Source organism: Nipponia nippon, unplaced genomic scaffold (genome assembly GCF_047370975.1).
Source record: "Nipponia nippon isolate SJK-2023a ecotype South Korea unplaced genomic scaffold, ASM4737097v1 scaffold_19, whole genome shotgun sequence".
NCBI classification, from domain to species: Eukaryota; Metazoa; Chordata; class Aves; order Pelecaniformes; family Threskiornithidae; genus Nipponia; species Nipponia nippon.
This window is the reverse complement of record NW_028262335.1, coordinates 5,876,718-5,901,579: the sequence shown is the minus strand read 5'-3', so window position 1 is coordinate 5,901,579 and position 24,862 is coordinate 5,876,718. Positions and strand designations below refer to the sequence as shown.

The following is a 24,862-nucleotide window of genomic DNA, read 5'->3' as shown; positions in this document are numbered from 1 at the left end:
CGTTTGCTGTGCCAGCTGTACAAAGCGCTGCAGGCAGAGGGAGCGCTGGGAGCAATCTTCAGGAAAGGGCCCCGCCAGCCTTCAGCCAGAGCCGCTGGGGAGAGCAGAAGCTGAACGCCCAGCCACAGGGCAGCTCTCTGCCACCTCCTCCCAGGCAGGGCTCTGCAGGGGGGCAGCGGGTTGCCCCCGGTTCAGCTGGACACCTCACGCCAGCCAAGTGCTCTCACTGCACCTCTCCTGAGAGGCAGAACAGCCACAAAGAGAGCCCACACGGGCTAGGAATTACACCTGCATCCTCGAGTGATGTAGCTCTGTGCCAGTCCACACCAGCACCTGCAGAGCGGCTGTGAGACAGGCACTGGGTGGTGGCTGTGTCCGGCACCCACCGCAGGCAAGCCCCGGGCTCTGGTCCAAGCCGCCTGGTGCAGCAGAGCTTTGTTAACCGCTTCCCATAAAGCAGACAAACCACAAGAGCCACGGAGCGGTGCGAGACAGGCCTCCTGGGAACACGCGGAGCCAGACTTACCAGCAGGGCAAGAGGCGGCAGCATCGTCCCCTCCAGCAGCAGCAGGGGAGGACACACAGCCCATTGCCCAGCTCCACCACAGGGCTGCTCAGACAAACCCAGTGCAGGCCGCTTCCTTGGGGAGAGCCAAGCCCCACGAGCTACACAATAAGGTGAAGAGAGCTCAAGCACATCACTAGAAAGGAGAAAGGCAACACAGCCAGCAAAAAACCGTGTGCTTGCACATGCCCTCAGGGGAGGAGGGCAGCTGCTCCAGGTGGATCGGGAAGGCAGGGAGAGCTGCAAGAGCCTACTGGAAGGAGAGGAAGGGAAGGGATACCCTCTCCTCTGGGCAATTACGTTCCTGCTCAGAGATCGCTCGCAGGCACTGCAGAGGGGCTTTCATGTTGGATGGGGACACGGCAAAGGGGAGAGGGCAGCCCTGGGAACCCAGACCGTTTTTCTCCTGCCCACCTGCTTGCCTGGGAGAGACAAAAGCAGGCAGCATCCAGCTATCGTGCTGTCAGCCACGCGCAGCTGGAAGCAAAACGTTTGTGCCAGCGTTGCAAGCAAGGAAGAGCACCCAGCCGGTGGGGCTGCTGGCAGCACGGCTGGCACCCAGGAGAAGAGCAGAACGCTCTGGGCTCGGTTTATGCATCTCAGGGCTGAGAGGCACGGGAAGCGTAAGCCGGCAGGGGATGCTGTCGGCTTGGATAGCTTCTCTCCTTGCTCCTCCTAGACCCAGAGAGGCCCAGGGTCCAGGCCAGGAGTAGGCGGCTTTCAATAAAACTTTTACGTCCCTCTGTTCCCTCTCCAGTGCCTTTGTAGCAAGGGCACGTTTCCAAGCAAACCCTTAGCCCACCCCTCCTGATCTGCACAATACAGTCTATATATTATACATAACGAGGGGCACAAAACAGGGAGGAAATACAGCAGCAACAGCTTTGAATGGCTCACCAGCCACAGCCGGTCCGGTCCTGGCGTGACTCCCTTCTCCTCGTTTCAGTGGGGTTTGACACAGCCAGCCCCAACACCCAGACCAAGGCTAGCTGAGCTGCCCCGGCTCCGTCCTGCCCCACATCACACCAAAAAGCCAGCTGCTCATCCAACTACACATGCGGGCCAGCAGTGAACCTGAAGGTCTCACAATGAGCACAGGGCAGAGGAGCAGCCCCAAAGTCAAAGCTGGTGCAGAGAAGCGTTTGATACCTCTACACCCAGGCCTGTCCTTACAAGCAGGGGACAGCTGCCTGTCCGTGGCAAACACGGACCCGGGACCTTTTGCCATGGCGGGGTGGCTGCCCGGGCATACTGGAGAGGGGCAGCAGCGCAGGGAGGCATTTCGCTCGCCCCATCCTCCAGCCCGCGCCAGCCGATGTGTGCAAAGGTTTGTGCACGCAGGGGGAGGGCATGAGATGAACTGCCAGCCCCAACCACATGCCAAACGCCTTCCTTACAGACACTCTGTATCCACAGCCACCAAACAAAGGAGCCGGCCACGAGGCTCCCAGGATGCCGGGATTCCCAGCACCAGGGATCAGAGAGAAGTGGGCAGCCAGCCAGCCTGCAGCCGTGTACACCATCGCCCGCTAAGGGCTGCTCTCATCAGCCAGGGCACGCACATGGTTTGTTTTAATGACTGGGATTCTCTGTTTAAAACAACTGTCCGTGCAGATGACAGCTGAGGGAGAGATGAGCCACTGCGGACATGGTGCAGGGCAGGCGAGGTGAGTGTACCAGAGGAGCAGGGACAGGGACACCTTAAGGGCTTCAACCCATGCCCATACTTCACTTGCTTTTGCCAGAAAGATGCCCAGGAGAATTGTCCGTGGGGTGTTCGCCCCACACCCGGAGCTTCACAGCTCAGCCAGGACGGGGGGCACACATGGCCTCTGCCCTCCCTGCCGGCAGCAACGCTCTGCCCTCGTTCATTAATTGCATCCAGTGCAGCACGTGCCACAAAGCCCCCAGGCCAGGCCAGGCGGCAAACTTGTCCATTTTACCTCCAGTACGAGCCAGTGCTCTCCCCCACCCTCCCCAGGAAGCGGGTGAAGGTGAGAGGCTGAAGATGGAGTCGGATACGAGACAAGCACTAGGTGAGAGGTGTCCTTAGATCACAGTTTCGCACCCGCAGCGCTCCAGAGGCTTGGTGCCGCAGCAGCTGTCGCTTGCTTTCTGCAAGGACAGTAGCAATCCAATTGAGCCCAGGCAACAACGTCAGGCTGGGCAATGCGGAGGCAGAGGGGAAAGCAGTTCTTCAAACTGTGATCTAAAAGCAATAGCTCCCTTTGAAGTGAGCGCACACTCCGCAGCCCAGAGGCCGTGGGGATGGGAGTGCCTGTGCCCACCTCCAGAAGGTTGCTATTGCTCCGGCACATTCTGGGTGGATGGAAGAATGACACGGACTAGCCAGCGAGTCTGATGGTGGATGGAAAAAATGGGGTTTTTTTTGCATGACACACCACCACTTACCAGCAAGAAGCTTCCTATGTTCTTTAGAAAGCAGGGAAGCGGGAGGAGACAAAGGAGAGAACAAAACAGTTAGAAACAAGAAAACAGACAGCTAACCCAAAGCTTTGCTGCCCTCCCCCAAGCCCCCTCCTCCAATGCTCCAGTATCGACACCACCTGGGGCAGCTTCCATCCACCTCTTCCAGCCCTCTCCAGGCAGCATCGGGCACGAGCTCCCAGATCACCCCAGAAGATTGTGGCCAGGTTGCTGGCCTTCTAAGCCCATCGATTTAAACATGTTTTTATGGCACAACGGGCTCCCAAATCTGCAGATAGCCAGAAAACAGCAGGATCCTGATGTTACTGATGATATCGCACACTGCAACAGGCTAAATCAGGCACATCAAAACAAGGGAGAAACGGAGAGCCCCAGAACTGGAACACTAAGTATGTGCAAAGGACAAGAACAGAAACCCCATCGGGAACACCTCAGCACTGACCGCTGTCAGCCACACAACACAAGCATGCTGGATCAGATACCACAGTTGATTTGATCCACGGAGAAGCCTGCACTCTTTCCTTACAAGGACAGCTAAAGGAGGTCCCGGAGAATGTAGCAAGTGCAGCCAAAGACTCAGAAGCCAACGTGCATTAACTGTTAAACTTCGTGGGTTGCCTTGTCAATAGATGATTTTTCTGAAACCAATCTCACAATTTGGAAATGTTAAAGAGCTAAGCCTGGAGCTATCCGCAGCCATGCCAGCTTCCCAATACAGGCTACCAAGGATCAGATGTTTCCCATTCAACTCAAAGGGGCACATCCTTTACCATCGCAGCCGGATACCTCCTATCCAAATGCATCACCTGGGCTGGAACTACTTTTAAAGTCTAGGAAACCAGAGCACAAGATGAAACAAGGCTCCCAACACACACGATGAAAGAGAAGGTTAACAGTTAAACAGCTGAACATTTTAATAGTTGTTATGGAGCACAGCTTATTTATCTGCAAGTAACCTCTGGCAGTATAGAAGTCCTGTAACCATTATAGCATTCATTCTAGATGCCTATGGAAACAGGAGCTGTCCTCACAGCCAGGTCCGTGTCCCACCAGGACATGAGTATCTCCTAGTGTGAAATGCAGCTCTTAACCCCTCTTTTCTGTTCCACCCAGATCACTCTGCCCCCTCACAGGACCACGCACTAGCAACTAGATAGTTAAAAGCAGGGTGGAGTTCGGAGTACGGGGTGCTTCTTGTGTGCTTTTCTCAGGCTGGACTCTCAAAGGCTGCTGAAAGAGGACCGACACAGAGCCCCAGAGGAAGCATGGCCAGACAGATGGGACGCAGGGGACGGAGGTGGGCAACTTCCCAGGGACAGGGAGCGTGCTGGGCCACAGAGCAGAGGAAACGGAGGAGAAGGAGGAAGGCAAGGATGCAGCTGGAACAGAGAGCCTCACCCGCTGCCCCGGTACCCGGGCTGAGGGGTGCTGAGCCTCCCCCGTGCCACGCTAGCAGCAGCTCCCACACTGGGCTGTGGGTAACGTGATGCTGTGAAGAGTCCTGACGGCTCACCGAGACTATTAGGGGAAAAACAAAGTGAGCATTGAGGGCTGGAGAGGGCCCTATGTCAAGGAAGTGACGTGCAGCCTTCTCCATTGGCAGCCGGGAGCCCTCTCAGCTGTACGCTGTTGGGAGATGCAGGGAAGAAAGGAAGAGGGGAAAAACAGCTTAAAAATATCCCAGAGCAGCACAGTTATTTTGGGATTTTAATTTATAAAAAGAGGAAGAAAAACAGAAATGAAAGCCAAGACCCCATGGCCAACTCTGGTGCAGATAAACATCAGTGTCTGGCTGCAGGACTGCAGCGCTCCCTCCCTCCCTTTGCTCTGATGCCTCTAAATTAAAATTATGTGGACTGAGCTGTCTCTATCACATCCTTTTGTCACCTGGCAGAAGAGATGGCTCTTCTGGGCCCCTGGACAGCACGGTCTGGGATTGCCAGAGGGAACGGGGCCCACCTCCTCTTACTCTGCTACTCCCGGGGAGCAGCAGGAGAGCCCCTTCTTGCCCAGGCAGCACCTCTGAAGAGCCCTGCTGTCAAGGCGAGAGGAAGGCACAAGAGCAGCAGCAACACGTTTGGGACAGCAGAATAGACTTGATTTTGCCAGTGTGCAGGGAGGGGTCAGGGGCTTTCTCGGGGGCGTTCAGATACAGAAGCCCTGGAGACAAGGCACGCTTGGTTGGGGTTTCCACAAAGCTGTTGGCCCACCATGTTTCAGGGGATTTGACTCGATCACTATTCCTTGCCAAGGGAAAGGATGCAAATGCCAGTGTGGAGGAGAGGCAGTCACTGCGGGGAAGAGCCATTAGGTGTTACATATTTTGGGGGACATTCCTGTTGAGCAGGGGAAGTCTTAGGTCCCCTGCCTTTACTGTGTAGGTGTAAAGCAGCTCACCCAGCTCAGCCTGGTCACCCCCGGCGCCATGGCAGAGCGCCAGCAGCTGCCTGGCAGCAGCCACCGCACGACACTCAGTCACACATTTACTGCGCTCACAGCACTTCACCCCCACTGCTTCGCGGCAGGCGGGTCCCTCAGCCGCTGGCACAAGTGGCACAGCCCTGGCACCCCAGGGAGCTCCCCCGGCACGGCACCGCGTCACTCCACCGCGTCCCTGCGAGGCGGTCCAGACCGCATCGCCTAACACACACAGGACAAGTGACATGCCCAAGGCCGCTGAGTGACAAACTGTGGCAGAGGCATATAGCACACACTGAACAGAGGTCAAGCTGGAAACAGACCTCATTTCCCACGTGCAAACGCACAGCATTCCCACAGCTGCACCTTTTCTTTAAGGCAGCCCTGCGGCCCCTGCAGGTAGGTGCAACTGGGGTGCAGAGACCCTCAGGTCCAGCAGGGGCTTTGTGCTGGGTAATGAAGAGTCACTGCCTGCCCGCTCAATAGTAACTGAACCTTTCATATGCAGATACCAAAACCTGATGTTCACTGGGACTGTAACAGCAGCTGCTTTTCAGAGTCAGGGGAAAACCAGAAGGAGCGAGACAGCAACAAAAAGAAGATGAAGTTGCCTGGTCAAGACCCCTGCAGAGCTGCCAACTCCAGTGCTGCAGCCCTCAGGAAATGGGAACTGCAGCTTCATAGCACCAGGACAAGAGACATGAGTGCTGCTCCAGGCTCAAATCCTGCCTGGGCTGCAGAACAACGGGGAGGAGCACAGGGGATGAGGGCTGGGTGGAGAAAAGGGTCAGTGTCCTCCGTGAGTGCTGCTAGCTCTAGTTTACAGGTGGGGAACAGAATCCCAGAAGGGTTAAGGGGCTTGAGACGCACCCACTCAGGCTGGTGTCGACACAGCAAGCCTGAACACTTGACCCCACGGAGCCAGAAGTCACTGGTGACTCACGGAGGCCTCCGGGACGAAGGCAGCCGGGACCGTTGTGCTCAGCAACAGCCACCCACCCGCGCAGCGCTGCTCCAGCGCCACCGCCACCGGATGGAGTCCCAGACGCTCCACCACCTTCCCACACATTCCGACCTGCAGAGCTCCTGCTCCTTCTTCCTAAGGCTCGGGAGTGTCCGGCAGGGCGCACACGTTCTCCCTCTCATTTTCAGAACAAAAGTGCAATTGAGATGAGCAGCCCAAGAGCCTGACCTGCCTTTCAACTCCAGCAAATGTCACTGTGCTTTGATTTTCCCTTCATCATGCTGTGGCTCAATAAAGCAGCTGTTAACTTCAAGAAGGGGAAAATAAGTTTGTTTTACTATATATTAAATAAAACAAAAAAGAAAGGAGAGGCAGAGGCAGAGGCTCTGTTCCAAGGTCAGGCACTTGACTGCGGAAAGTTTTCCTGGATAGAAACACACTTGGAGCAGGGGAATACACCCGAGCTTTGTGGAGAAGCAAGGCAGAGCAGGAAGCTGGTGTTCGTGCCGTGCCATTCCATGCCTGGGGAACGCAGGCCAGGCGCGCAGCCGTGGCTGGAACAAAGCAGACCTACCTCTCCGGAGCACCCAGTACATGGCTTTTTGACTTACTCCTGCCAGGGGCTGAGCCATTACGTCATGAAAAATGGTACTTCTGAGAAATCACATGTGACTTGGACAAGTCACCCAACACAGCTGTTGCAAGGCCAGAACTATCTCCTGCCTAACAGCTCAGTTCCTGAGACACTCGACCAACGCATAGCCCAGACCATTTCCCTGCCACTCGGATCAGAAGAACTCACCAAGGCAAGCCATCTTCTGGGAAAACCCAGCTTGGAGATCCCAACCTGAAGGGAATGCCCTAGTGAATTGGCCTTGCAGAAAGACAACCGCCAACCAAACAAGGGCTCCACCCCGGGGCACTACACAGGGCAGGGGGTTTCATCTGCAAGTCTTCATTCAAAGCAGGAACCTGCTGCTGCATGCCAGTGAAGGGCACAGGGGGTGGATATTGGCCACCTGCACCCCACCTCTCCCAGTCAGATGACAGCGCACCCAAGGGAGGAAGCTGGACCGCCTGCGGAACCAGCAAAGCTGGGCTCTGAGGGGCCAGGAGGGATCCCTGATGGATCCCAGGAACCTGACAGCACAGTGTTTTCATTGCCCTCACACTAATGCCCCTGATAAGCCTGCCAGTGAGATCCAGGTTGGACTGTCTCATTCCCAAGGAAACGAGCCAAGGGTTCCCACGCCACCTTCCCGCTGCTCAGTGCACAAAAGCAACACAGACTTCCTGAAATCCCTCTCTCTGTGACCCTCCCTACTGTTTCTCTGCATCCTGCTCCAAGGCCACACTCTGTACTGAGATAACAAGGCACTCGGCTGCCAAAACCAGCAGCCAGAGGGGCCCAGGATCCACACAAATATGCATTCAAACAAAGACCTGATCTGAATGGTCAGAAACGAGCTGAAGCCCTGTGGCTCAGGCTTACCTAATCCACGTAAGGCCAGCGTGGGATCTCTGGAAGAGCTCGGAGACTGGCCACCAAGGTCCCACTGAGAGCCAGGGGCACGCAGGCAGTGCCAGGAGCCAGCAGCCGGGCAGGCTGACAGCCCAGCCCCGCAGGAACGGGCAGTTCTGCTGCACCTTCCGCGGCCAGCAACCAGAGACGAGGGGCTGGAGAAAGCCAGAATAGCCAGTTTCCATCAATTTAACATTAAATCCCTCCACAAAGAAATGAAACTCAAGCAATCGCACACTAAAAACCTAAAATTTCTCCATTTTCTTTGCAGTTGGCACTTAATTCCAAAATTTTCTTAAGTCTGGGGCACCCAGCCGTCCCTGCTCTTGTAAATTACACACTAATTAAACACATTACACTTGCTCTCAAAAACATATCAATCAATTGGCATGCGATCAGCATCCAATAATTGCTGCTGCTGAAATTCAACCTCCCTGGAGAGGTGCAATTTTCTGTGTGAATTGTTTAGGTTTGGCAAGAGAGATGGGAGCTAACGAGCAGCCCAAGTGCCACCTTGGGAGGAGGGTGCTGCTGAAGGGAGACGAGGAGGCAGGGATTTTCCCACCTTCCTCTATTCCCAAGCTCTGAAGAACAGTCCCCAAAACACAGACAGAATTGAAACCAGATGTGTAGGAAGTGTCTCATTAGCAGTAATTGCTTTGCAAGGATTTGAGGTTTCCCCTCTGTGCCACCACCAAACACACTTTTAAGAAGCTGCCGTGGGTTGGGTACTGGGATGCACTGGTGGGGGGGAGGAAAAAACCCACAGGGCAGAGTCTCTACTACACTAACATTTTTATTGAAGCCAGGGAAAGTTTACTCAGACCGGGCTGGCTGCAGGCATCAGCCTGCCGAGTGGCAGAGGATCACCACTCCAGCAGATTAAGCTGAAAAAGAACTCAGCATCTAAAACCCTCTTTCTTGAGTGCAGCTCATCACGGCCAAATGATTCGTGAAATAGCCTCATGATTAGCTCCCTTGCACCCTCCCAGCTTTCACAAGGGAGAAAACAGGCATGAGACACTCCAGGAACTCGTCTCCTTCCCCACAACTCAAGGCTGATTAGAGGGTCTGGCAGGGACTCTAGGCTTCCCTTACCCAACCATCCCAGCTTGTAATTTTACCTGTGGAGTGATTTTCCTTGGATTACAGGGCTGAACGCAAAGCAAATCAAAGCCAAAGACACAAACGAGAACAGGTCCGTCAGGTCCTTGCACAGAACCGCAGAGCTGTTTCTGTTCCCTGAAACAGGGAGACCCAAAACAAGGCAGGATAGCCACGAGCTGCCTCAGGGACTGGACGAGACCCGAGACTCCCTCTGCTCAGCCCTTGGTCCCTCTGAGTCCCCGTGGCATCGAGAGCCATTGTTTTCTCCATGCTGCACAAGCTTCCCCTATCAGGTGACAACTTACCACCTATTCATTTTACTAAATCATCCCTTTGTTCTTGTGCTGAATTTCAACTTCAAGTAAAAGCGCAGGCAGAACCTCTGATTTATAGCATACTATCTTCATAACTCTGCCTTCCTGCACTCCACACAGCCCTAGCTTTGATCACAGCAGAGGGAAGCGGACAGGGGCTGAGCCGCCAGCACACCCAGCTGGGCTGTACTGCTGTCCATCCCCTAGCAGGGCGCTGAGCTGGCCCGCAGGCCCTGCTGCGGGGACCTGTGGTTTATTATTCCAAGACAGAAAACCCTGGGAAGCAGCACCTCGTGCTCTAAGCCCACGCCAAAATCACCCCCGATGCATCTGTCAGCGAGGGGAACGAGCTATGAGAATACAAAGCCCAACAGGAGAGGGTGTTACCTGCCGCCCACAACACGATGGTCACCAGCGGCTTTGTCACCTGGCTAGAGAGAGATGGGCAAGTCCATGCCCTAAGCAAGTTCCCTGCCCCAAGTGCCAGTCCCTACAACTGGGGCAGCGTGAGGGACCCCAGATCCAGCTGGGATATACTCCCAGGAGGAGACCCTTACTGTAGGACCACTCTTCCCCCTATTTCCTTCTCCAGCCCGTGCAAGACAAAGGACCCAGTCTTCGCTAGACATAAACTAACTGTAACAGCCGCCCCCAGGGACAGGCTGGAAGAGCGATTCGAATGTCAAAGGAGGAGTAGGCACCCGCATTATTTTTGGTGAGACGAGCATAATTGCGAGCCTGCAAATCTCCCATATTCCTTGGGCTCCTTTCTCAAGTCCCTTTAGCATGCTGTATCCCCTCTCCCCCCCCCAGCGCCAGCAAAGCTCAGATCGCAGTCTCCAGGGCTAAGACAATAGCTGCTTATGTTCTAAACTAGCGCTGCTTTCTGGGAAGAGAGCCAGGCCTGGCAGCTCTCAGCAGCAGGGAATAAAAGACGTGTTTGTGCTACGGAGACCCTCTGCACCAGTGGGGCACCCTCAAAGGGAGGCAAGGCATCAGCCTGCTGGGGATCTGAAACAGAAATGCAGACAGATGCCCTGGGCTTAGTGAGAGGAGAGTAAGAAAGACCACAGGACCAAGATAGAAGCAAGCGCCTTGTTCAAGGAAATGAGCTGTGCAACCAGCAGCAAGCAAGGCCCTTGGGCACAGGCAGATGCACAGCATCCCCCCTCTCCAGGAGCGGAGAGAGCCAAGGCTGCAGCGCATCAGGCTGCTGAAATCACTGGGAATCAGGGATGCTCTAAACACCGGGGCTACTCGAAGCAGGAGGCAGGGTCACGGCAGAGCACGGGTACAGGCCCCACCAAGAGCAAGCTGCATGTCAGCAGGGCCCGTCTGAGCGTGAAGAACAGGGATCTCCACTGCAGTGGAGCTCCCTCCACCCTACAGCAGGGAGCGGCAGGCAGGCTGCCCTCTGTTTTGCCAGTCGTTTCTTCATGCTCGCCGCTGCCAAGCATGAGCACAGAGTCCCAGGGGATCTCCTTCTCCGCAGCATGGCACTCTGCATGCCTGTACCACGGGCTGGGTAACAAGAGGTGCCCTTTGCTCCCTCTAGAAGTCCTGGAGAGGCAAAGGGTCCCACCCTGCAGGGCCCATGGATGTCCTAGTGGTACCCAACCCTGGCAGCAGCAGACCAGACCCACCCGAGAGCCTGAACACGGCTCCGACACTTTCACACCCCGCGCATAGCTGGTCAGGAGGCGATGAAGCCACACACTTGTCCCTCTTTGCCATCACAGCCACTTCCACAGGCTCGGCCCCAGCTGCTGGGAGTGTCGCGGGGTGGAAAGCCCACCACCACAGAGGCACCCCCCACTTGGCTGCTGCCCTTTGTGGAAGGGCCCAGGGTCAGCAGGGACGGAGCCACGGGCAGGCATCACGCTCGGTACAAGCCGTGGCTTGGCTCATACCTGCCCTTCCTAGGTCAGAAAGTGGGAATGCATTTCTCAGGCCAGGACTGCGTCCCCCGCCTCCGGCCGGCGGCCAGGGACACGCAGTCCAGCACTCAGACCGGCCATCCCGCCTGCTGCTAACAGAGGCATCGCACAGAACCGGTGAGGCTAAAAGCACATGGGGCCTTCCCACACAGGCAATTTTCTGGGTCGAGCAGCAAGTGCAGCAGTCAGCCTGCAACCCCGTTAGCTGCCCAGCATGGATACTGCCCCATGTCCTTGGCAACACAGCCTTTTGCCCCACTGGGCTCTTTTGGTACCTCTACCATGCCCCAGGCAGTACATAAGTCATTTCCCGATATCCTTCCTCCTCAGCACTGCTGTCAGATGCAATAACCAACACTGGTGTCTTTAAAATGTCCATGTTTCACTGCAGTGGAACAAAATGCAAATCAATTAATCTTAAAAAAAAAAAAAAAAAAAAATCAAACTGGCCTCTTTTCCTTTCTTTTTATGAAGCTTTAAAGTTGCTTTTCGACTGTCCTGAATAATTGAAGTTAACATGAAAATTTAAAGTCTTTCAAGATTTCATTAAAATTCATTCTCTTTCCCTTTGGAGAATTGTCATTGCCAGAGTCCCATGTAGGGCAGGCAGCACAAGCAGCTGCCTCCGTTCGCAGCATTTAATTCCGTTCTCTCTGGCTAAAGAAAATTCCCTCTTAATTGTTTAATGGAGACCCTGAAATAACATCCTTCACTGCTCCCCATCATCAGCCTATTAATCCCACTCCCACCCGATTCCAGCACAAATCCTGCATTTACCCTTCCTCCTTCAACCCATTTCAGCTCCACCATTTCCCTACCGCTCCTCCCACCCCAGCAGCCCACAGCAGGAGCACAGCAGGACAAGGGGCTCCTGCACGGAGCCAGCAAGGCAGCCCCCTTGCCCCCTCCCTCTCTCCCCAGCTTTTTCTGTCTCACGTTGTGTAGTCACTGGTGGGCACGGCACTTCATAAATGAATGAGGTCTTGCATCTCCCAGCAGGAGGGATCCAAATAAACCCTCTAGCATAAGCCAGCCTACCTCTAGCAGAGGGCAGTAGGCAGACACATGCCTCAAGGGCAGCACTACTACCACGGTCCCTTCCAGGATGCCCGATGCTGGTGGCCACGGTCCTTCTCAGCACCCTGTGCTTCGGGAAGCTGTGGCTCTGCCACAAGACAGGACTGCAGCACTGCGGGTGCACCCGAGCAAAGCCGGCCCCCGGAGCAGCAGGCAAGGGAGAGGGGGATTCACGGGGCACTACAAAATGGGTCTTGCACCCGGCAAGCGCTCCGTGCCCAGAGCGGCCATGTGGGACTTGGCCCATTCCCCTTGGTAGCCTCAGCAGGCAGCTGCCCACCTCCTTCCTAACAGTGAACGTCCAATTAAGTTTCTCATGAAGAGAGCGACCCTAGCCTAGAAATATGTATTTTTAAATTGCAAGACTCTAGGTTGTCTTTGAAAGGCCAAAATGTGCTTCCCCAGAACATCTGCAATGCAGCAGGGGTGGCCCTTGGTTAGGCCATCAGATAAACTAACACACAAGGAAAACAGCAGAAAATAACTAAAGGCTAGAGCTGGTGTCAGTGCTTTTAAAATGATGCCAAGTGGGTTTTCCTGCGAGAGGTGTTTAGCAGCACCCTCGCGGCTGCCAGCCGCTCCCAGGCCGCTGGGCTCCCGGCGCGGCTGGGCTCCAGAGGCTGCGCAGAGAGGGTCGGGTTTCCTATTAAATCACAGCACCAGACTGGAGGCACTGTTACCAATTAAGTGTTATAACCTTTGGCGAAGCCCTCCCAATTTACCCCACTTGACCAACTGACCCTGAAGATTTTGAACAGCCTCTATAAATCCTATTGGTCTTTACCGAAGTCAAACCCATGTGGGTTTTGTTTCCAGAAGGGAAGTTATCAGGGAGCGAGAATGTTGCACTTGCACTGACCATTAACCTCACACTTTCCTTTTAAGCATAAGCTGACCCTTTTCTGCTCTTGGTAAAGGACCGAGCTGGCACTTCAGAACGTATGCTCCAAAAAGCTCCCAGCAGCAACGCTAGCACTGAGGGTTCACTTCTCCATGTGCTCGTTCCTGTGTAACCCTTACGGGGAAAACCACTGCCCCTCCAGGTGCAAGGAGAGCCAAGGCAGAGGCTGCCTTTGCTCTCGGGGCTCTCTTCTCGCTGCAGGGCTAGTACATTCCCTCTTCCAAGAGGATGTAACGAGGACCAAACCACAGCCCTTGTGCCCAGCGGTTAGTGCCAAGGCCGAGGACTACGGCAGGAGCCCAGGCTCAGGAGCCCAGGACAGAGCACAAGGCGAGGACGCAGCGCTCCCCAGGGCATTTCCTCCTTGATCCACCAAGACAGGGCAAGTCCAGCACACAAGCAACATCTTGGGACATCTCCCACTACCACAAGATCTTCTGGACCAGAAGTGGCAACCCATGAGAGATTTATAGTCCTTTCCGGGTATATGATGTATTTAAGGGTGCAGCAAAATCAAGAGACAGATGCCAGGACGCAGAACAGTCTCCAGCTGCAAAATGCTGTGAGCAAACAGGGCTATTATACGCGATCATTAGCATGAAAGGAAACAGCATGGCACAAAAGCCCACAGCCAGGTAAAGCAGGATTAGAGAGGCAGCAGCCAGTCACTCCAAGCAAACAAGTTTTGGGCCAGGAACAGAGGCCAGCAGAGCTGGCAGCGAGGTTCAGTGAAGGACTTGTAGCTGCCCACTCCAGAGCCTTAAGGGTAAACCAAGGGAAAAACAAAATAAGCCTCATTAAAAGCTGCTTCCCCAATACTCCTCTAAGCCACCATACTGCCAGTGGTACAAAGCAAAAGCCTGACAGTATCCGACAGCACTGCTCCTTTCTGCTTCACTGTCCTGCAACTCTCGGGACTGCCTCTTGCCTCCTAGCAGGAAGCTGAGAAGACCAAGGTTTGGGTTTTTTTTTAATAGAAAAATATTTAAAACTGAACAGAGAAGAAAGGTTCAATCCATCCACAAAGGATGTCTGGTCACACAGTGGGAATGTGGGAGCATCAAGAGAAGCCAGCCCTGTCCCCTTTCCTAGGATGGAAAGCGTCACTGCCAACTCTGGCTGCTGGTGCCGAGACACAGGAGAAAGACAACCCCCACTTTAAAGCGTTCCAGGTATCCTTATCTCCATCCTCATGGTCCCTCCCCAGCCACTGATGCCCAGTCAACCAGTTGATACTCAGACACACATCCCACTTCTGCAAAATGGAAGTTTTATTCACACTCCCCTAGCAACAAGGAGAAAGGGGCAGAGGCAGTTTCTTTTGCAGCAGTGGGGCAAACGGGACAAGCTCTTTCTACCCCCTGTCCCCGTGTGCTCTGCTCACCCCTGCCACCTGCACAGGCGAGCTCCCTCCACGCTGAGAAGCCCTCCAGGCACCAATACACTCGCTGCCGGCTGGGGTAGCAACTGCCCAGGAACAGGCTGATCCAAGTCATCGGCCTCCCACGCACACGTACTCCACTCCCTTGAAGCCGTAAGTTCCCATCACACAAGGCGTCCTTGTGTGTCAAGACCAAATGCATCCCAGCCTCCCCTGCCCCGCTTTCAGTCCAAGAAAGGAGATAAATGCTGTTCTTACCTAGGAATGAATAATCCAGAATCCACATGGGAGAGGACAGCACATGCAAAAAAAAGAGCAAAAACAGTTGGTCAGACCAGAGTAAACTCTGCCCACAGACTTGCCAAGCAGAGCCGCTCTGCCCCACTCCTCCCTGGGCAGCACAGGCTGGTTCTGCTGGCCACAAAGAAAAGCTCGGAGGGGTCACCATGCTCAGCCAGCCCCCAGGTCTGACTCCTCACCCCCTGCACGAGAGGTTCCCCACCCCACTCCTGCTCACCCCCAGAAGCCTGCAGCCCCCCAGGAGCAGCCGACTGCTCAGCAGACCTGCAGAGCATCATCCCTCACCCACCCCAACTCCACGCCAGAGAAAAGGTGCGGATCAAAGCCCCATAAAGAGCAGCCTGGATAAAAGCAAGGGAGAAACCCTGACCCTGCAGATCTGCAGGGGCTCCAGCAGAAGGCAGATAAGCCTTATCAGTGGCGCAGAGGACAGAGGGAGTCCCTGGTTCCTGCCATGCTGCTGACAAGCTTGACCCCCCAGAACTAGGCTGTGCAGCACCCCAAGTCCCGGGGGCAGCAGCCTAGCTGCACCTCCTCTTCTGTGTGCTACAGCAAAAGTTACCCTGTAATAAAGGAGGAAAAGTGGTGGAAGAGAGTTTGATGCCCTTGCCTTTCCCCAGAAAGGGGAGATGCCTGAGCCAACCAGACAGGGAAGGAGGTGCCCACTAAAACCCAAGCAAAGAATGTATTTGGTGGCAGGGAAGAGGCACGGTGGTGCGGAGCACAGCTGGGTAACATCAGTTAGTGCAGTGTGAAATGGGTCACGCACCTCAAGGGAAAAGGATCCATCTGCCAAAGAAACACCTGAGTGGCATCTATCAGGAGCCCTACCCCGACGGAGGGGGTATTGCCAAGGGTACAGCCCAGGACACGGAGCAGTCAAGGGATGCACACACACCGAGGATGGGGAGGAGGAAAGCAGCAACCAAGTGTATTTCTCTTCTGGCAACTCCCCTCGCACTAGGTTTCCACAAAGCCTCAGACCTCACTATGCCGAGGGCATGCACTCTGCGGCGTAGCAGCCCCTGCCCCAGAGCTGCCAGGTCCGTCCATCTCACGTCACCACGTGCGCCAGACACTGAGCTCATAGAGCAGAGGCCAGCAGGACCTCCGAAGGCTGTTGCTGGCAATTCCATTATCACCTCTTCATCTACAACCTCCCCACGATGTCTGTTCCATACAACACAGTCAGACCTCTTTTCTCCTCTGCTGCAAGGGATATACCTGAAATGCTCCGTGGGGGGGACGCACAACTATTACAAGAGTCTTATTCTGCAGTCCCCTCCGAGGGCTGGGATCAGGAGGGCAAAGCTCAGGAGACTTCAGGGAGCCAATGAACCACAGTCAGCTGGAGGAGCTGAAAGCAAGAAACTACTGCTGGCCCATGCTGCATCAGCCTCATTTCCTAATAGCAGGTTTTAATCTCCTAATTGTGCTGCAGCAATGCTCCCAACACAGGGACAGGGTTATGCAGCTGAAGTCACCTGGATGGCTCAGAAAAATCTGGGCAAGGAGCCAGGGCTGGAAAAGCTCCAACACCTCCACCAGCACTCAGGACATCCCAGCCCTCTCACTCACCCTCCCCTGCAGACAGAGAGATATTGCTCTGCTTAAATCAGGGGAGAAACCATGGGACAACAGGGACTCACCTGAGGCGACCTAAGGATGTAAGCGGTAGGCACAAGAAAGGTGTGCTCCTGATCGAAGGGAGCAGCTTGCTGTAGGTATGCAATACCCCCTTCCCACCCAGTGCTGGCATAAAAAAGCAACAGGAACAAATACAGTTCTTGTGTTAACTGCGCAGAGAAGCGCAGAAGGAGGACTTGGGCCTGCACTTGCTGATCCTGCCCCAGCCCTGATAAAGCAGTTATGAACCCTGATAAGTCCCCTTGCTATCTCTTTCAGGCAGCCACTTATTTGTCTGATCCTCCCATAAAGATGCGGCGTGTCCCTACTTTGCTTGGCTGAGAAGATGCCTGAAGAGGGGCAGCTCACCCCGCAGAAGGAGGACAGCCCCAGATTAACTGTCCTCCGGAGGAAGGCATGACCTAGGACCCCAAACAGCCCAGGAAGCAAGACGCCAGTAGATGCTCCCCTGTGTTTAACCAAGGGGCCAAACCACAGGGTGGCCCGGCTGTTCTCTCCTTACAGCTCCGACTGCCCAGGCACGGAGCCCGAACGCCGTGCTGCAGCAGGGAGCTGGCTGGTGCTGTGTCCCAGCTGCAGGACAGTGCTCTGCCCCAGGGACCAGCCCACCCAGTCGGTCCCTCTGGGCTATGGGGCAACATAAGGATGCTCTAGATCAGGAGCCATGTCCCATCCTACTGGTGGGCATGCCCTTGGGACTGGGTCAATCTCACTCCCTTTTAACATAAGGTCCTAAGCTGAGGGTGTCATTTTTGCAGCTTCCCTCCTTGACGAAGGAGAAGATACCCCTCCAAGAGGGTGCTGAGACCGAAATACAGGTTAGAGGCACTCCAAAATTCCCTTAAGATCAGCATGGTGGACAGCACAGACTCAAAGAGCAGGTAGAAACGACACCAACGTAAACCGCCTGGGAGGGGTTTGGGAGCAGCAGAGCAGGGGAAAGCGGAGTCACATACCCATAGCACATACCCTGGCTCCCGTAGCGAGGGAGCGGGCATCTCTCCCAAAGTGGTAAGGCCAAAAGGGCAGCGAGAGCCCAGCAGAGCCGGGGAACAGCAGCAAACAGCTGCTGCCAATGCTCCAGCCAGCAAGGGTTGCCAAGGCTGCTGGGCTCTGTATATGCAGCAACAACCTTTGAAGTCAGGGCAGAGGAATGTGCCCTGCTTCTCTCCGCCAAGGCAGGGCAGAAGAGACCGTGCTCCCGCAGCCACCTCTCTGCTCTTCACCTGCCGCTTAGCCTGGGACCAGCCCTGCGGCACACAGCAGGGGTCCACGCTCCATCATGCCTTTAGGCAGTGAGCCACAGCAGGCCAGAAGGAGTAAGCTGTGACCATAAAGCACCTTGCCCTCTGAGCACTTGCTTCCCAGCAGCACGGCGCCTGGGAGCGGGAGGACAGTGCCACCAGCCTGGCCGGGTCACACCGCTTGCCTCCTGGCACCAGGTCCCCTCTCCAGCCCCGCAACTCTCCTGTCTTTAAGCTGCTCCCGCTGCACACATCCTTTAGTGACTGAGGCCATGGGCTCCTTCTGTACAAATTCCAACAAATTTTGGGTATTGATTCCTACGTAGGCAGTTTTCTGCCTGTAAACATTTATTCCTGTATTTTGACACCCCCATAGTGTAGTCAGACCATCTGTCTGAACTGCAAGGCTGTTAACTGGTGTTAAACTGCCGTTAAACTGCCATTAGCTGCAGATGCAGAGCTAGTGCTAGGATTAGTTTGAAAAAACACCAAACCCCCAAAACGCACATACGAGTTCAGACGCTGCCGTTGAAATGAACCAGCAGAGCCAATTATCCGTCCCCTGCGGCCATGAAGGGCCACACAGACCCCGCATCCTCACCACGCAGCTTCCACAGCCCAAGCCGTGACTTTGCCCGTCCCCTTGACCAAGACCCCCCGAGAGCGAAGCCAATTGCTTCCCACCCCGCTCGGGAGCAGCATCCAGCATGACACCCAGATCTCCCATGTCGTACACAGGCGTGATTCCTGTAACAGGTCAGCGTTACAGTGGCCGGTTTCCAGCCCTGCTCCAGGGCAAAGAATTTAACACGTTAAGATGTAAGACATGCAAGATTCACTGTGAAGGGAAAGCCTTTAATCCAAGGCAGGCTTCAAGCAAGTGCCAGCTCCTTTCAACTCTATCCTCATATACGCTGCTGGAGGACCGGCTGTCGCTCAGGAGGAGCATGGCAGCGAGAGTAGTGCTTACAAGACACGGCAGCGCAGATTCCCAGCCCCACCAACTGCTGCAGGGCTGCCGATCATACAGCCTGGCGTCGAGAGGGTACATGTATATACGCTCAGATGTAACGCTATCTCACGTCCCGTGCCACAGGCACCGCGACGCATGGAGAGGCAGGCGTGCGCCATCGTGAGCTGCACATGGGCCAGGCTCAGTGAAGCCGCTTCTGCCAAGGACTCTGGGCCACACGTTTGTGTGACCCACGACTGCTCTGTGAGCAATGTGCCACACAGACACCAGCCTGGCTGGCACAGCAGGGAGCAGAGTCCACCACATCTAAGTCCCATTACGCCCCATATGGGGCGCAGAAGCCAGAGGGCTGGGAGGAGGAAGAGAAACTCCCTCTGACAAGTCGGCGTTCCCCATGCAAAGCTCCGACCGTGCCAGGCTGTGCCCAGGCTGTGCCCAGGGTCCCTCTGCAGGGTGCCCTCCTGCAGCAAGGGCAAGCCATGCACCCCTCCTGTTCAGGTAGAAACAGCGCAGGTCCCACTAACGCCGTGCACATCCCCAGTGCCCTTCCATAGCCGCTGCAGCATCCTTCCTCCTCCCCCAGTGGGGAGCTCCCAAACCTCCCTTTCCTGCACCCAGAGCTGCAAGAGGCAAGTGGGGTCTCCTGCATAAAAGCCCCAGCAGCCTAACCCCCTCAGCACCGGCCCCCTCCTTCCCTGCAACAGGAGCCACAGCCTCGCCAGAAGAGAGGTGGCCAGGCCCGCAGCCCCAGGAGCCCTCTGCAGCAAGAGGCACTGCTCCGCGCAGACAGACTAACCCACAGCAGCGCGGGAAGCACCCGTCCTCTGCAGCCGAGTCCTTGCAAATCTGCGTGCGCAGGGTCGGAGTGCAGACCTCTGTGGTGGGGGAGGAAAAGCCCCCGCTAGAAAGCGGAGCAAAAGGCACAGAATATGTGTGAAGGAGCCAGCCAGCCACCAGACTCTGCTAGGGAAACAGAAGGCCCAGAGCAGTATTTTCTCTTATTGTGACAGATGCAATGGCCAGAGGGTCCCTAGGGGCTGGAGGCTCGCTGGCCGGGTTCACAGGGCAGGGGCTCCAGCCCACACTGCTGCTTCCCTTCATCCTCTGGCAGAAGGACACCAACCCACTCGGGGGACCGATTTCCAGGGGCAGCACCTCACCAAAGGATTCCCACGCTTCGGCTGGGCAGAGGGGATGGGACGTCCAACATCCTCGCTTTGGAGAAGAAGAAAGTACTTAGCACGCACTCCTCCTTCTGCAGAGGCAGCATAACAGAGCACAGGCAGCCGCTGGCAGACAGGGAGCGGGCAGCTCCCTTTGGGCGTGCAAGAGCCCAGTGCTCCCAGTGCCACCAGCCATCCCCGCTAAGCATGATGCTCCCCAAGAGCAGGGGTGGGCATGGATGGTCAAGTTAAGATGAGAGCAGCTACACTTAATGCAGAAAGCAATGGCTTCTGGCTGTTCCCAGAACTGTACCCCGAGCAGAGGATGCTTCCAGCTTTTGTAAGGCTACACATCACCATCCACACACCCTCGAATCATAGCCAGCTTCTCCCACCAGCCCTGCCCCGCTCCCTTCTGGCTTCATGGCATTTAAATCCAGATGCCACAAGCAGAGCTGCGCGATGGGACGTTGCTGAAAGCATCGCTCACAGCCTCAAGGGAGCCAGGCTGCACTTCCACGAGGCCTTCGCAGAGTCTAGAAAAGACTCCCTTGGGCAAAGAAAGTGCAAGTCCAGCTGGCTAGGAGTCTAACTGAGAGCTGTCTGGGAGAAATTATCAGTCTAGAAAAACAATTCCAGCCTGGGTTTCTTTAGATTCCCTCCTGCTTCAGTGCCTGGGAACTGGGTCCCAGCCAGCAGCTCTGAGCTCAGCAGGCAAGGGTTCTCATGAGCCAGGAGAGGATGAAGTAGATCAGCTGGTGTCAGTAGGAAGCTTGGGACGAAGGGAGAGTTTAGGAGAAATTCGGCAGATATGCCCCCCTAGCTTGAATCCGAAGCAGGAATGCTCCCAGGCAACCAAAGTTTCGTCCACTAACAAATCTCCAAGCTATTTCTATCTACCATCAGCTTCACTTTCACCCACAAATGGAAGGGTCTTGTTCTGTCCAAACCAATTTGCCTGTGCTGCTACGAAACCCTGATGAAAACAGACAGACTCCTAGTGCTTTACCCCAAAGAGCACTTGAGATCTGCACATTCGCCATTCCGACACAGCCTTCTACAGCACGCACAGCGGCGAGTGCCACAGCGCAACCAAGCACCAGGAAAGCTGCTGTTTCTCTCCCCTTTGCTGAACAAACAAGGTCTTACCCCGGAGAAGGCAGAGCAGGTACCTAGGCCTGTCTGCAGCACACCGCCTCTTCAAGCGTGCCCAGGGCAGACTCCCTTTGCCATGAGACTAGCAAAAGGAATGGCAGCTTTAATATAACAGGCTAGCTCAAGATGTATGCCTATACCCTTCATCCCGCTGAGGCAGCTCAGAAATCCCTCCTGCAGTTTGTTAGCAAATAAAGCCGGGAACATGAGCTGGCCTGGGAACTGCCCTGCCAAGGGGAGAACGCCCTGCAAACCAGGGAGCTGTCAAAGCCCCAGCAAGATCAGAACTTGTGGCAGGACCCTGCAGGGAAGGATGAAGCAGCAAGACGGCTCCTTTCCCAAGGGATGAGAATTCAGCATACTTGGGGAAAGAAAAATGAGGTTCATCTGAAAAGAAAAACCACACGGTGCGAGATTGGGAAGTATATGTTTACCCTGCGCCACATCAGACAGCCAGCTCCTACAGAGCACCCTTTAGGCTTCTACGAGGAAGCCATTAGTAGCAGGGTGTTTGGTTTTTAACTAGAATTGCAAGCTTATAACAATAGCAGTATCAGCATCAGCTAGCTGGAAAGCCTTGTGGTTCACTCCCCAGCTCAGACAGAGGATTGCATGGAAATGGGGCGCAGCCCGGCCGAGCCCTGCCCGCAGCGGCAGCCTGGCGTGGGCAGCCAGCTTGCAGCAGGGAAGCGAAGTGAGGGAGGGCAGCACGAGTGCAGCTGCACAGCCTGAGCCCGGGCTGCCACAGGGAGCACAACTCATCTCTGCCCGGGAAAAAGACCAAGAAGGTGGCAGGTGAACCTTAGCTGGCGCAGGGCTCAATGAGCAGATGCAAGAAGAATGCCTCCCCGCAGGTGAGGTGGGGAGAGGCAGGGATCCAAGCCCATCAGCCCATCTGCACTGCCAGCCACGACTCACTGCCCCACAGCCTCCTGGCTCCAAGCAGCTCAGTGCAAATAGAGCCCTGTCTTCTCTCCAGCAATGGGGAAAGCTGCTGCCTACAGCTGAGGTGAGGCCAGCTGACAGACCCACCTGGGACTGTAAGACCCTCTCAGGTCTTGCCATCCGTCCCTTGTAACCCAGGCGGCACCTCAGAAGCCACAAGGAGCGGGATTCTGCTGTGTGCAGGCTCTCCAGCCCAGCGCCGCACAACTGCTGGGGCCAGCTCCAGCTTATCCCCATGCTGGCAAGTGGCCCTTGCCAGGCTCGGCAGTGCCAGCCTCTGTGGCCCCGGGCCCAAGGAACGGGCTCCAGTCGTTCCCTAGACAGGTAAAAGCGGCCTCAAATCCCAAGGGGTACGCCAGCACCTGCGGCTCTCACCCCTCAGCCCCACCGGGGTCCGTGTGCCATCCGACATCAGGATGCACGGTTTGATCAGGGGGGCAAGAGTTTTGCAGGGGAGTCCAAGGGCTCAGCTCTTACAAACCAGTGAAAGCATCAGATCCCTTCGATATGGGGTGTAAACTCAGACATTCTTTTTTCTACTTACTAGAGCCACTTCTGGAGGCAGAAGCTTCTCTCTCCCATTCCCAGTTCTGAAGGCTTGCCCAGGGCTCTCTGTCAGTACCTTTAAGGCTCGTCTGGGTTATTGCTCCAGATCCCTCAGCCCACGTAGCAGTGAAGCGGGCACTTGCTTGGATGGAGGCTCTTGCTCCACCATAAGCAGCACTGCCCCCAGGCCCAGCCAGCTGCGTACTTCCCCGAATAAGTGGGTGGGAAAATCCAGCCTTTGATGTTCCACTGAGCGGCTCCAAAACAAAGATGGACTACAGGAGATAAAAACACCAAACAAACTTCACAACAGGATATATCCGGTAGATAAAGTGGGAAAGAATTTCATTTCCATGGAAGGCAGGCGGCATGTGGTCCATGGAATAACCAAATGGCAGCTGTTTTCCACTCCCAGCACACACTGCCTTTTACAGACATCGCACCAGCAGAGCACAGACTGGGTGGTACAGACTGCCCAAAACCTGCACTAGGGCTCCGGGAATAGCCATCCCGACAAAGCTGCTCGCTGCACGCACGCTCGGCAGGTAGCGGTTCTGGGCAAGGCAGCTTCCCCACAGCCTTATCTCAGCCTGCCCAGAGAGCAAGAGCCCTTCCCAGGTACCTGCAGCTAGACGTTATCAGCTCATCATTCACATGGTCAGCACAACAGCCATCAGACACAAGTAAGCAGGTTGAAAAATACAATCTGAAAAACAGTAGCAATCCACTGCTAACCTGAATTTTGGTCCTAGAAACCAGAAGCAATGACAGACAAGTATAGACCAAAAGAGCCGTGGCTGCTCAATCTACAGGAATGGCATCGGAGGGGAGAGGTGATCAACTGCTTTCAAGTACCTAAGCAGCTTCTAAGCAGAAAAGGGAACAGGCTGTTCTCTGTATCAAGGTGGACAGGTAAGATGCTCTGTGCAAGTTGCTACCGTTGATTCAGACAGGCCACCCCAGAAAGCAAGTTTCCATCATATTTCTGTAGCCATTTCCCCACCTTTAATGATCTTCGTAGCCAGAGCATTAATAAGATTAAGCTCCACCTTTCAGCAGCCCAGACCATGACACCCTCCTGGGCAGCGCAGCAAAGAGAGGAAGGTGCTTGCATCAACGCCATGCTCCAGCCAGGCATTTTCTGGGTTGGCAGGGCAGCCTCACAAAGCTGCTTTTCTTCCTCGCTCCGGCAGGCCCACGGCCGCCCCCTCCCCGCTTCTTCTCACCATCCTCTTCCCCCTGAAAAGAGCCCCAGAGCTCAATAGTGACACAGATGAGCCCAGCCCATGGGGCTTTGCTGCTGCAAAGCCCAGCTTAAGGCAGCAGGGAGGGAAGAAAGGAATAATGAGTGACAAGCCTCATTTGCAGTCTGGCACTGCCACCTCTACTATCTAAGCTGCAACCAGCGAGCCCTCTGCCACCACATCTATGCAATAATTGAAACACATAAAACTGGCAGAAAAGGAAGTTTTTACAAAGCCGAAAGAAGGGCTGTCATGTGGCAAGGCTCAGTGCAGGAGCTTTGCGCAAACCACTGCCAGCCCAGCCGTGGTGGGCCCAGGGCTCTGTTCAACTGAGACAGAAGAGAGGGGACCAGCTGGCACGGCAGGGCACCGTGGACATCAGGGCTTGCCCAGGAAGAATGCAGACCCCTCCGCCCCGCGGGGCTGCTATTGGCGGCTCTAGTTCACCTGTCAAGAGAAGGCTGCACGCAGCCCAGACATCAGTGTTACGCAGCACTGCTCCAAGGAGCACCACGTCCCCCGGTACTGCGTCTGGCCATGCAAGATGTGCCCGGGGGCTCAGCCTTGCAGCGCCTGTTCAGTATAAGGCAACGGTTCTCATGAGTGTTATGAAGAGACAGAAGCCTCCGCTACCAGCAGGAACAGGACCTCTACCGCTGGCACCCCTCTCATCCCAGCTCTCCACTCACATGCCCTGCTGAGCACCTGTGAATAACCTCCTAAGTTCAGCTTTTGCACACCAACAGGGGCAAGTCTGGGAATAAGTGACCACCTGAGTTCAGCTTAAGATAGCCAGCTGATTTGGACCTTGCAATTCTTCTGCCTTGAGTGACGGCACAGTCCAGAGGCAAAGGTGAGCACTTGAAGCACTTAACCCAAAAGATTTGGTCCAAGCAGTGGAGCACAGCCCCAGCCAAGGAGCAGGAGGCCTGGCCAAGTAGAGCAGAATTCTGCTTTTCACCTCTAGGGGCATGGGATACCCTTCAGCGTCCTCCAAGGAGACTGTCTCCA

At 55.3% G+C, this 24,862-nt stretch overlaps 1 protein-coding gene across 4 annotated transcripts in view; it reads right to left on the bottom strand.

Moving 5' to 3' along the window:
• The window catches only part of AGRN (agrin), a 125,506-nt gene that overhangs the window by 74,719 nt on the left and 25,925 nt on the right, over positions 1-24,862 (bottom strand). For 2 of the 4 annotated variants that reach the window (XM_087755380.1, XM_087755381.1), the window contains exon 3: positions 2,978-2,998. The exons of the other annotated variants lie outside the window; for them this stretch is intronic. In XM_087755380.1, the coding sequence (XP_087611506.1) occupies positions 2,978-2,998 (21 nt within the window). The remainder of the gene's footprint in view (positions 1-2,977; positions 2,999-24,862) is intronic. 4 annotated transcript variants of the gene reach the window in all.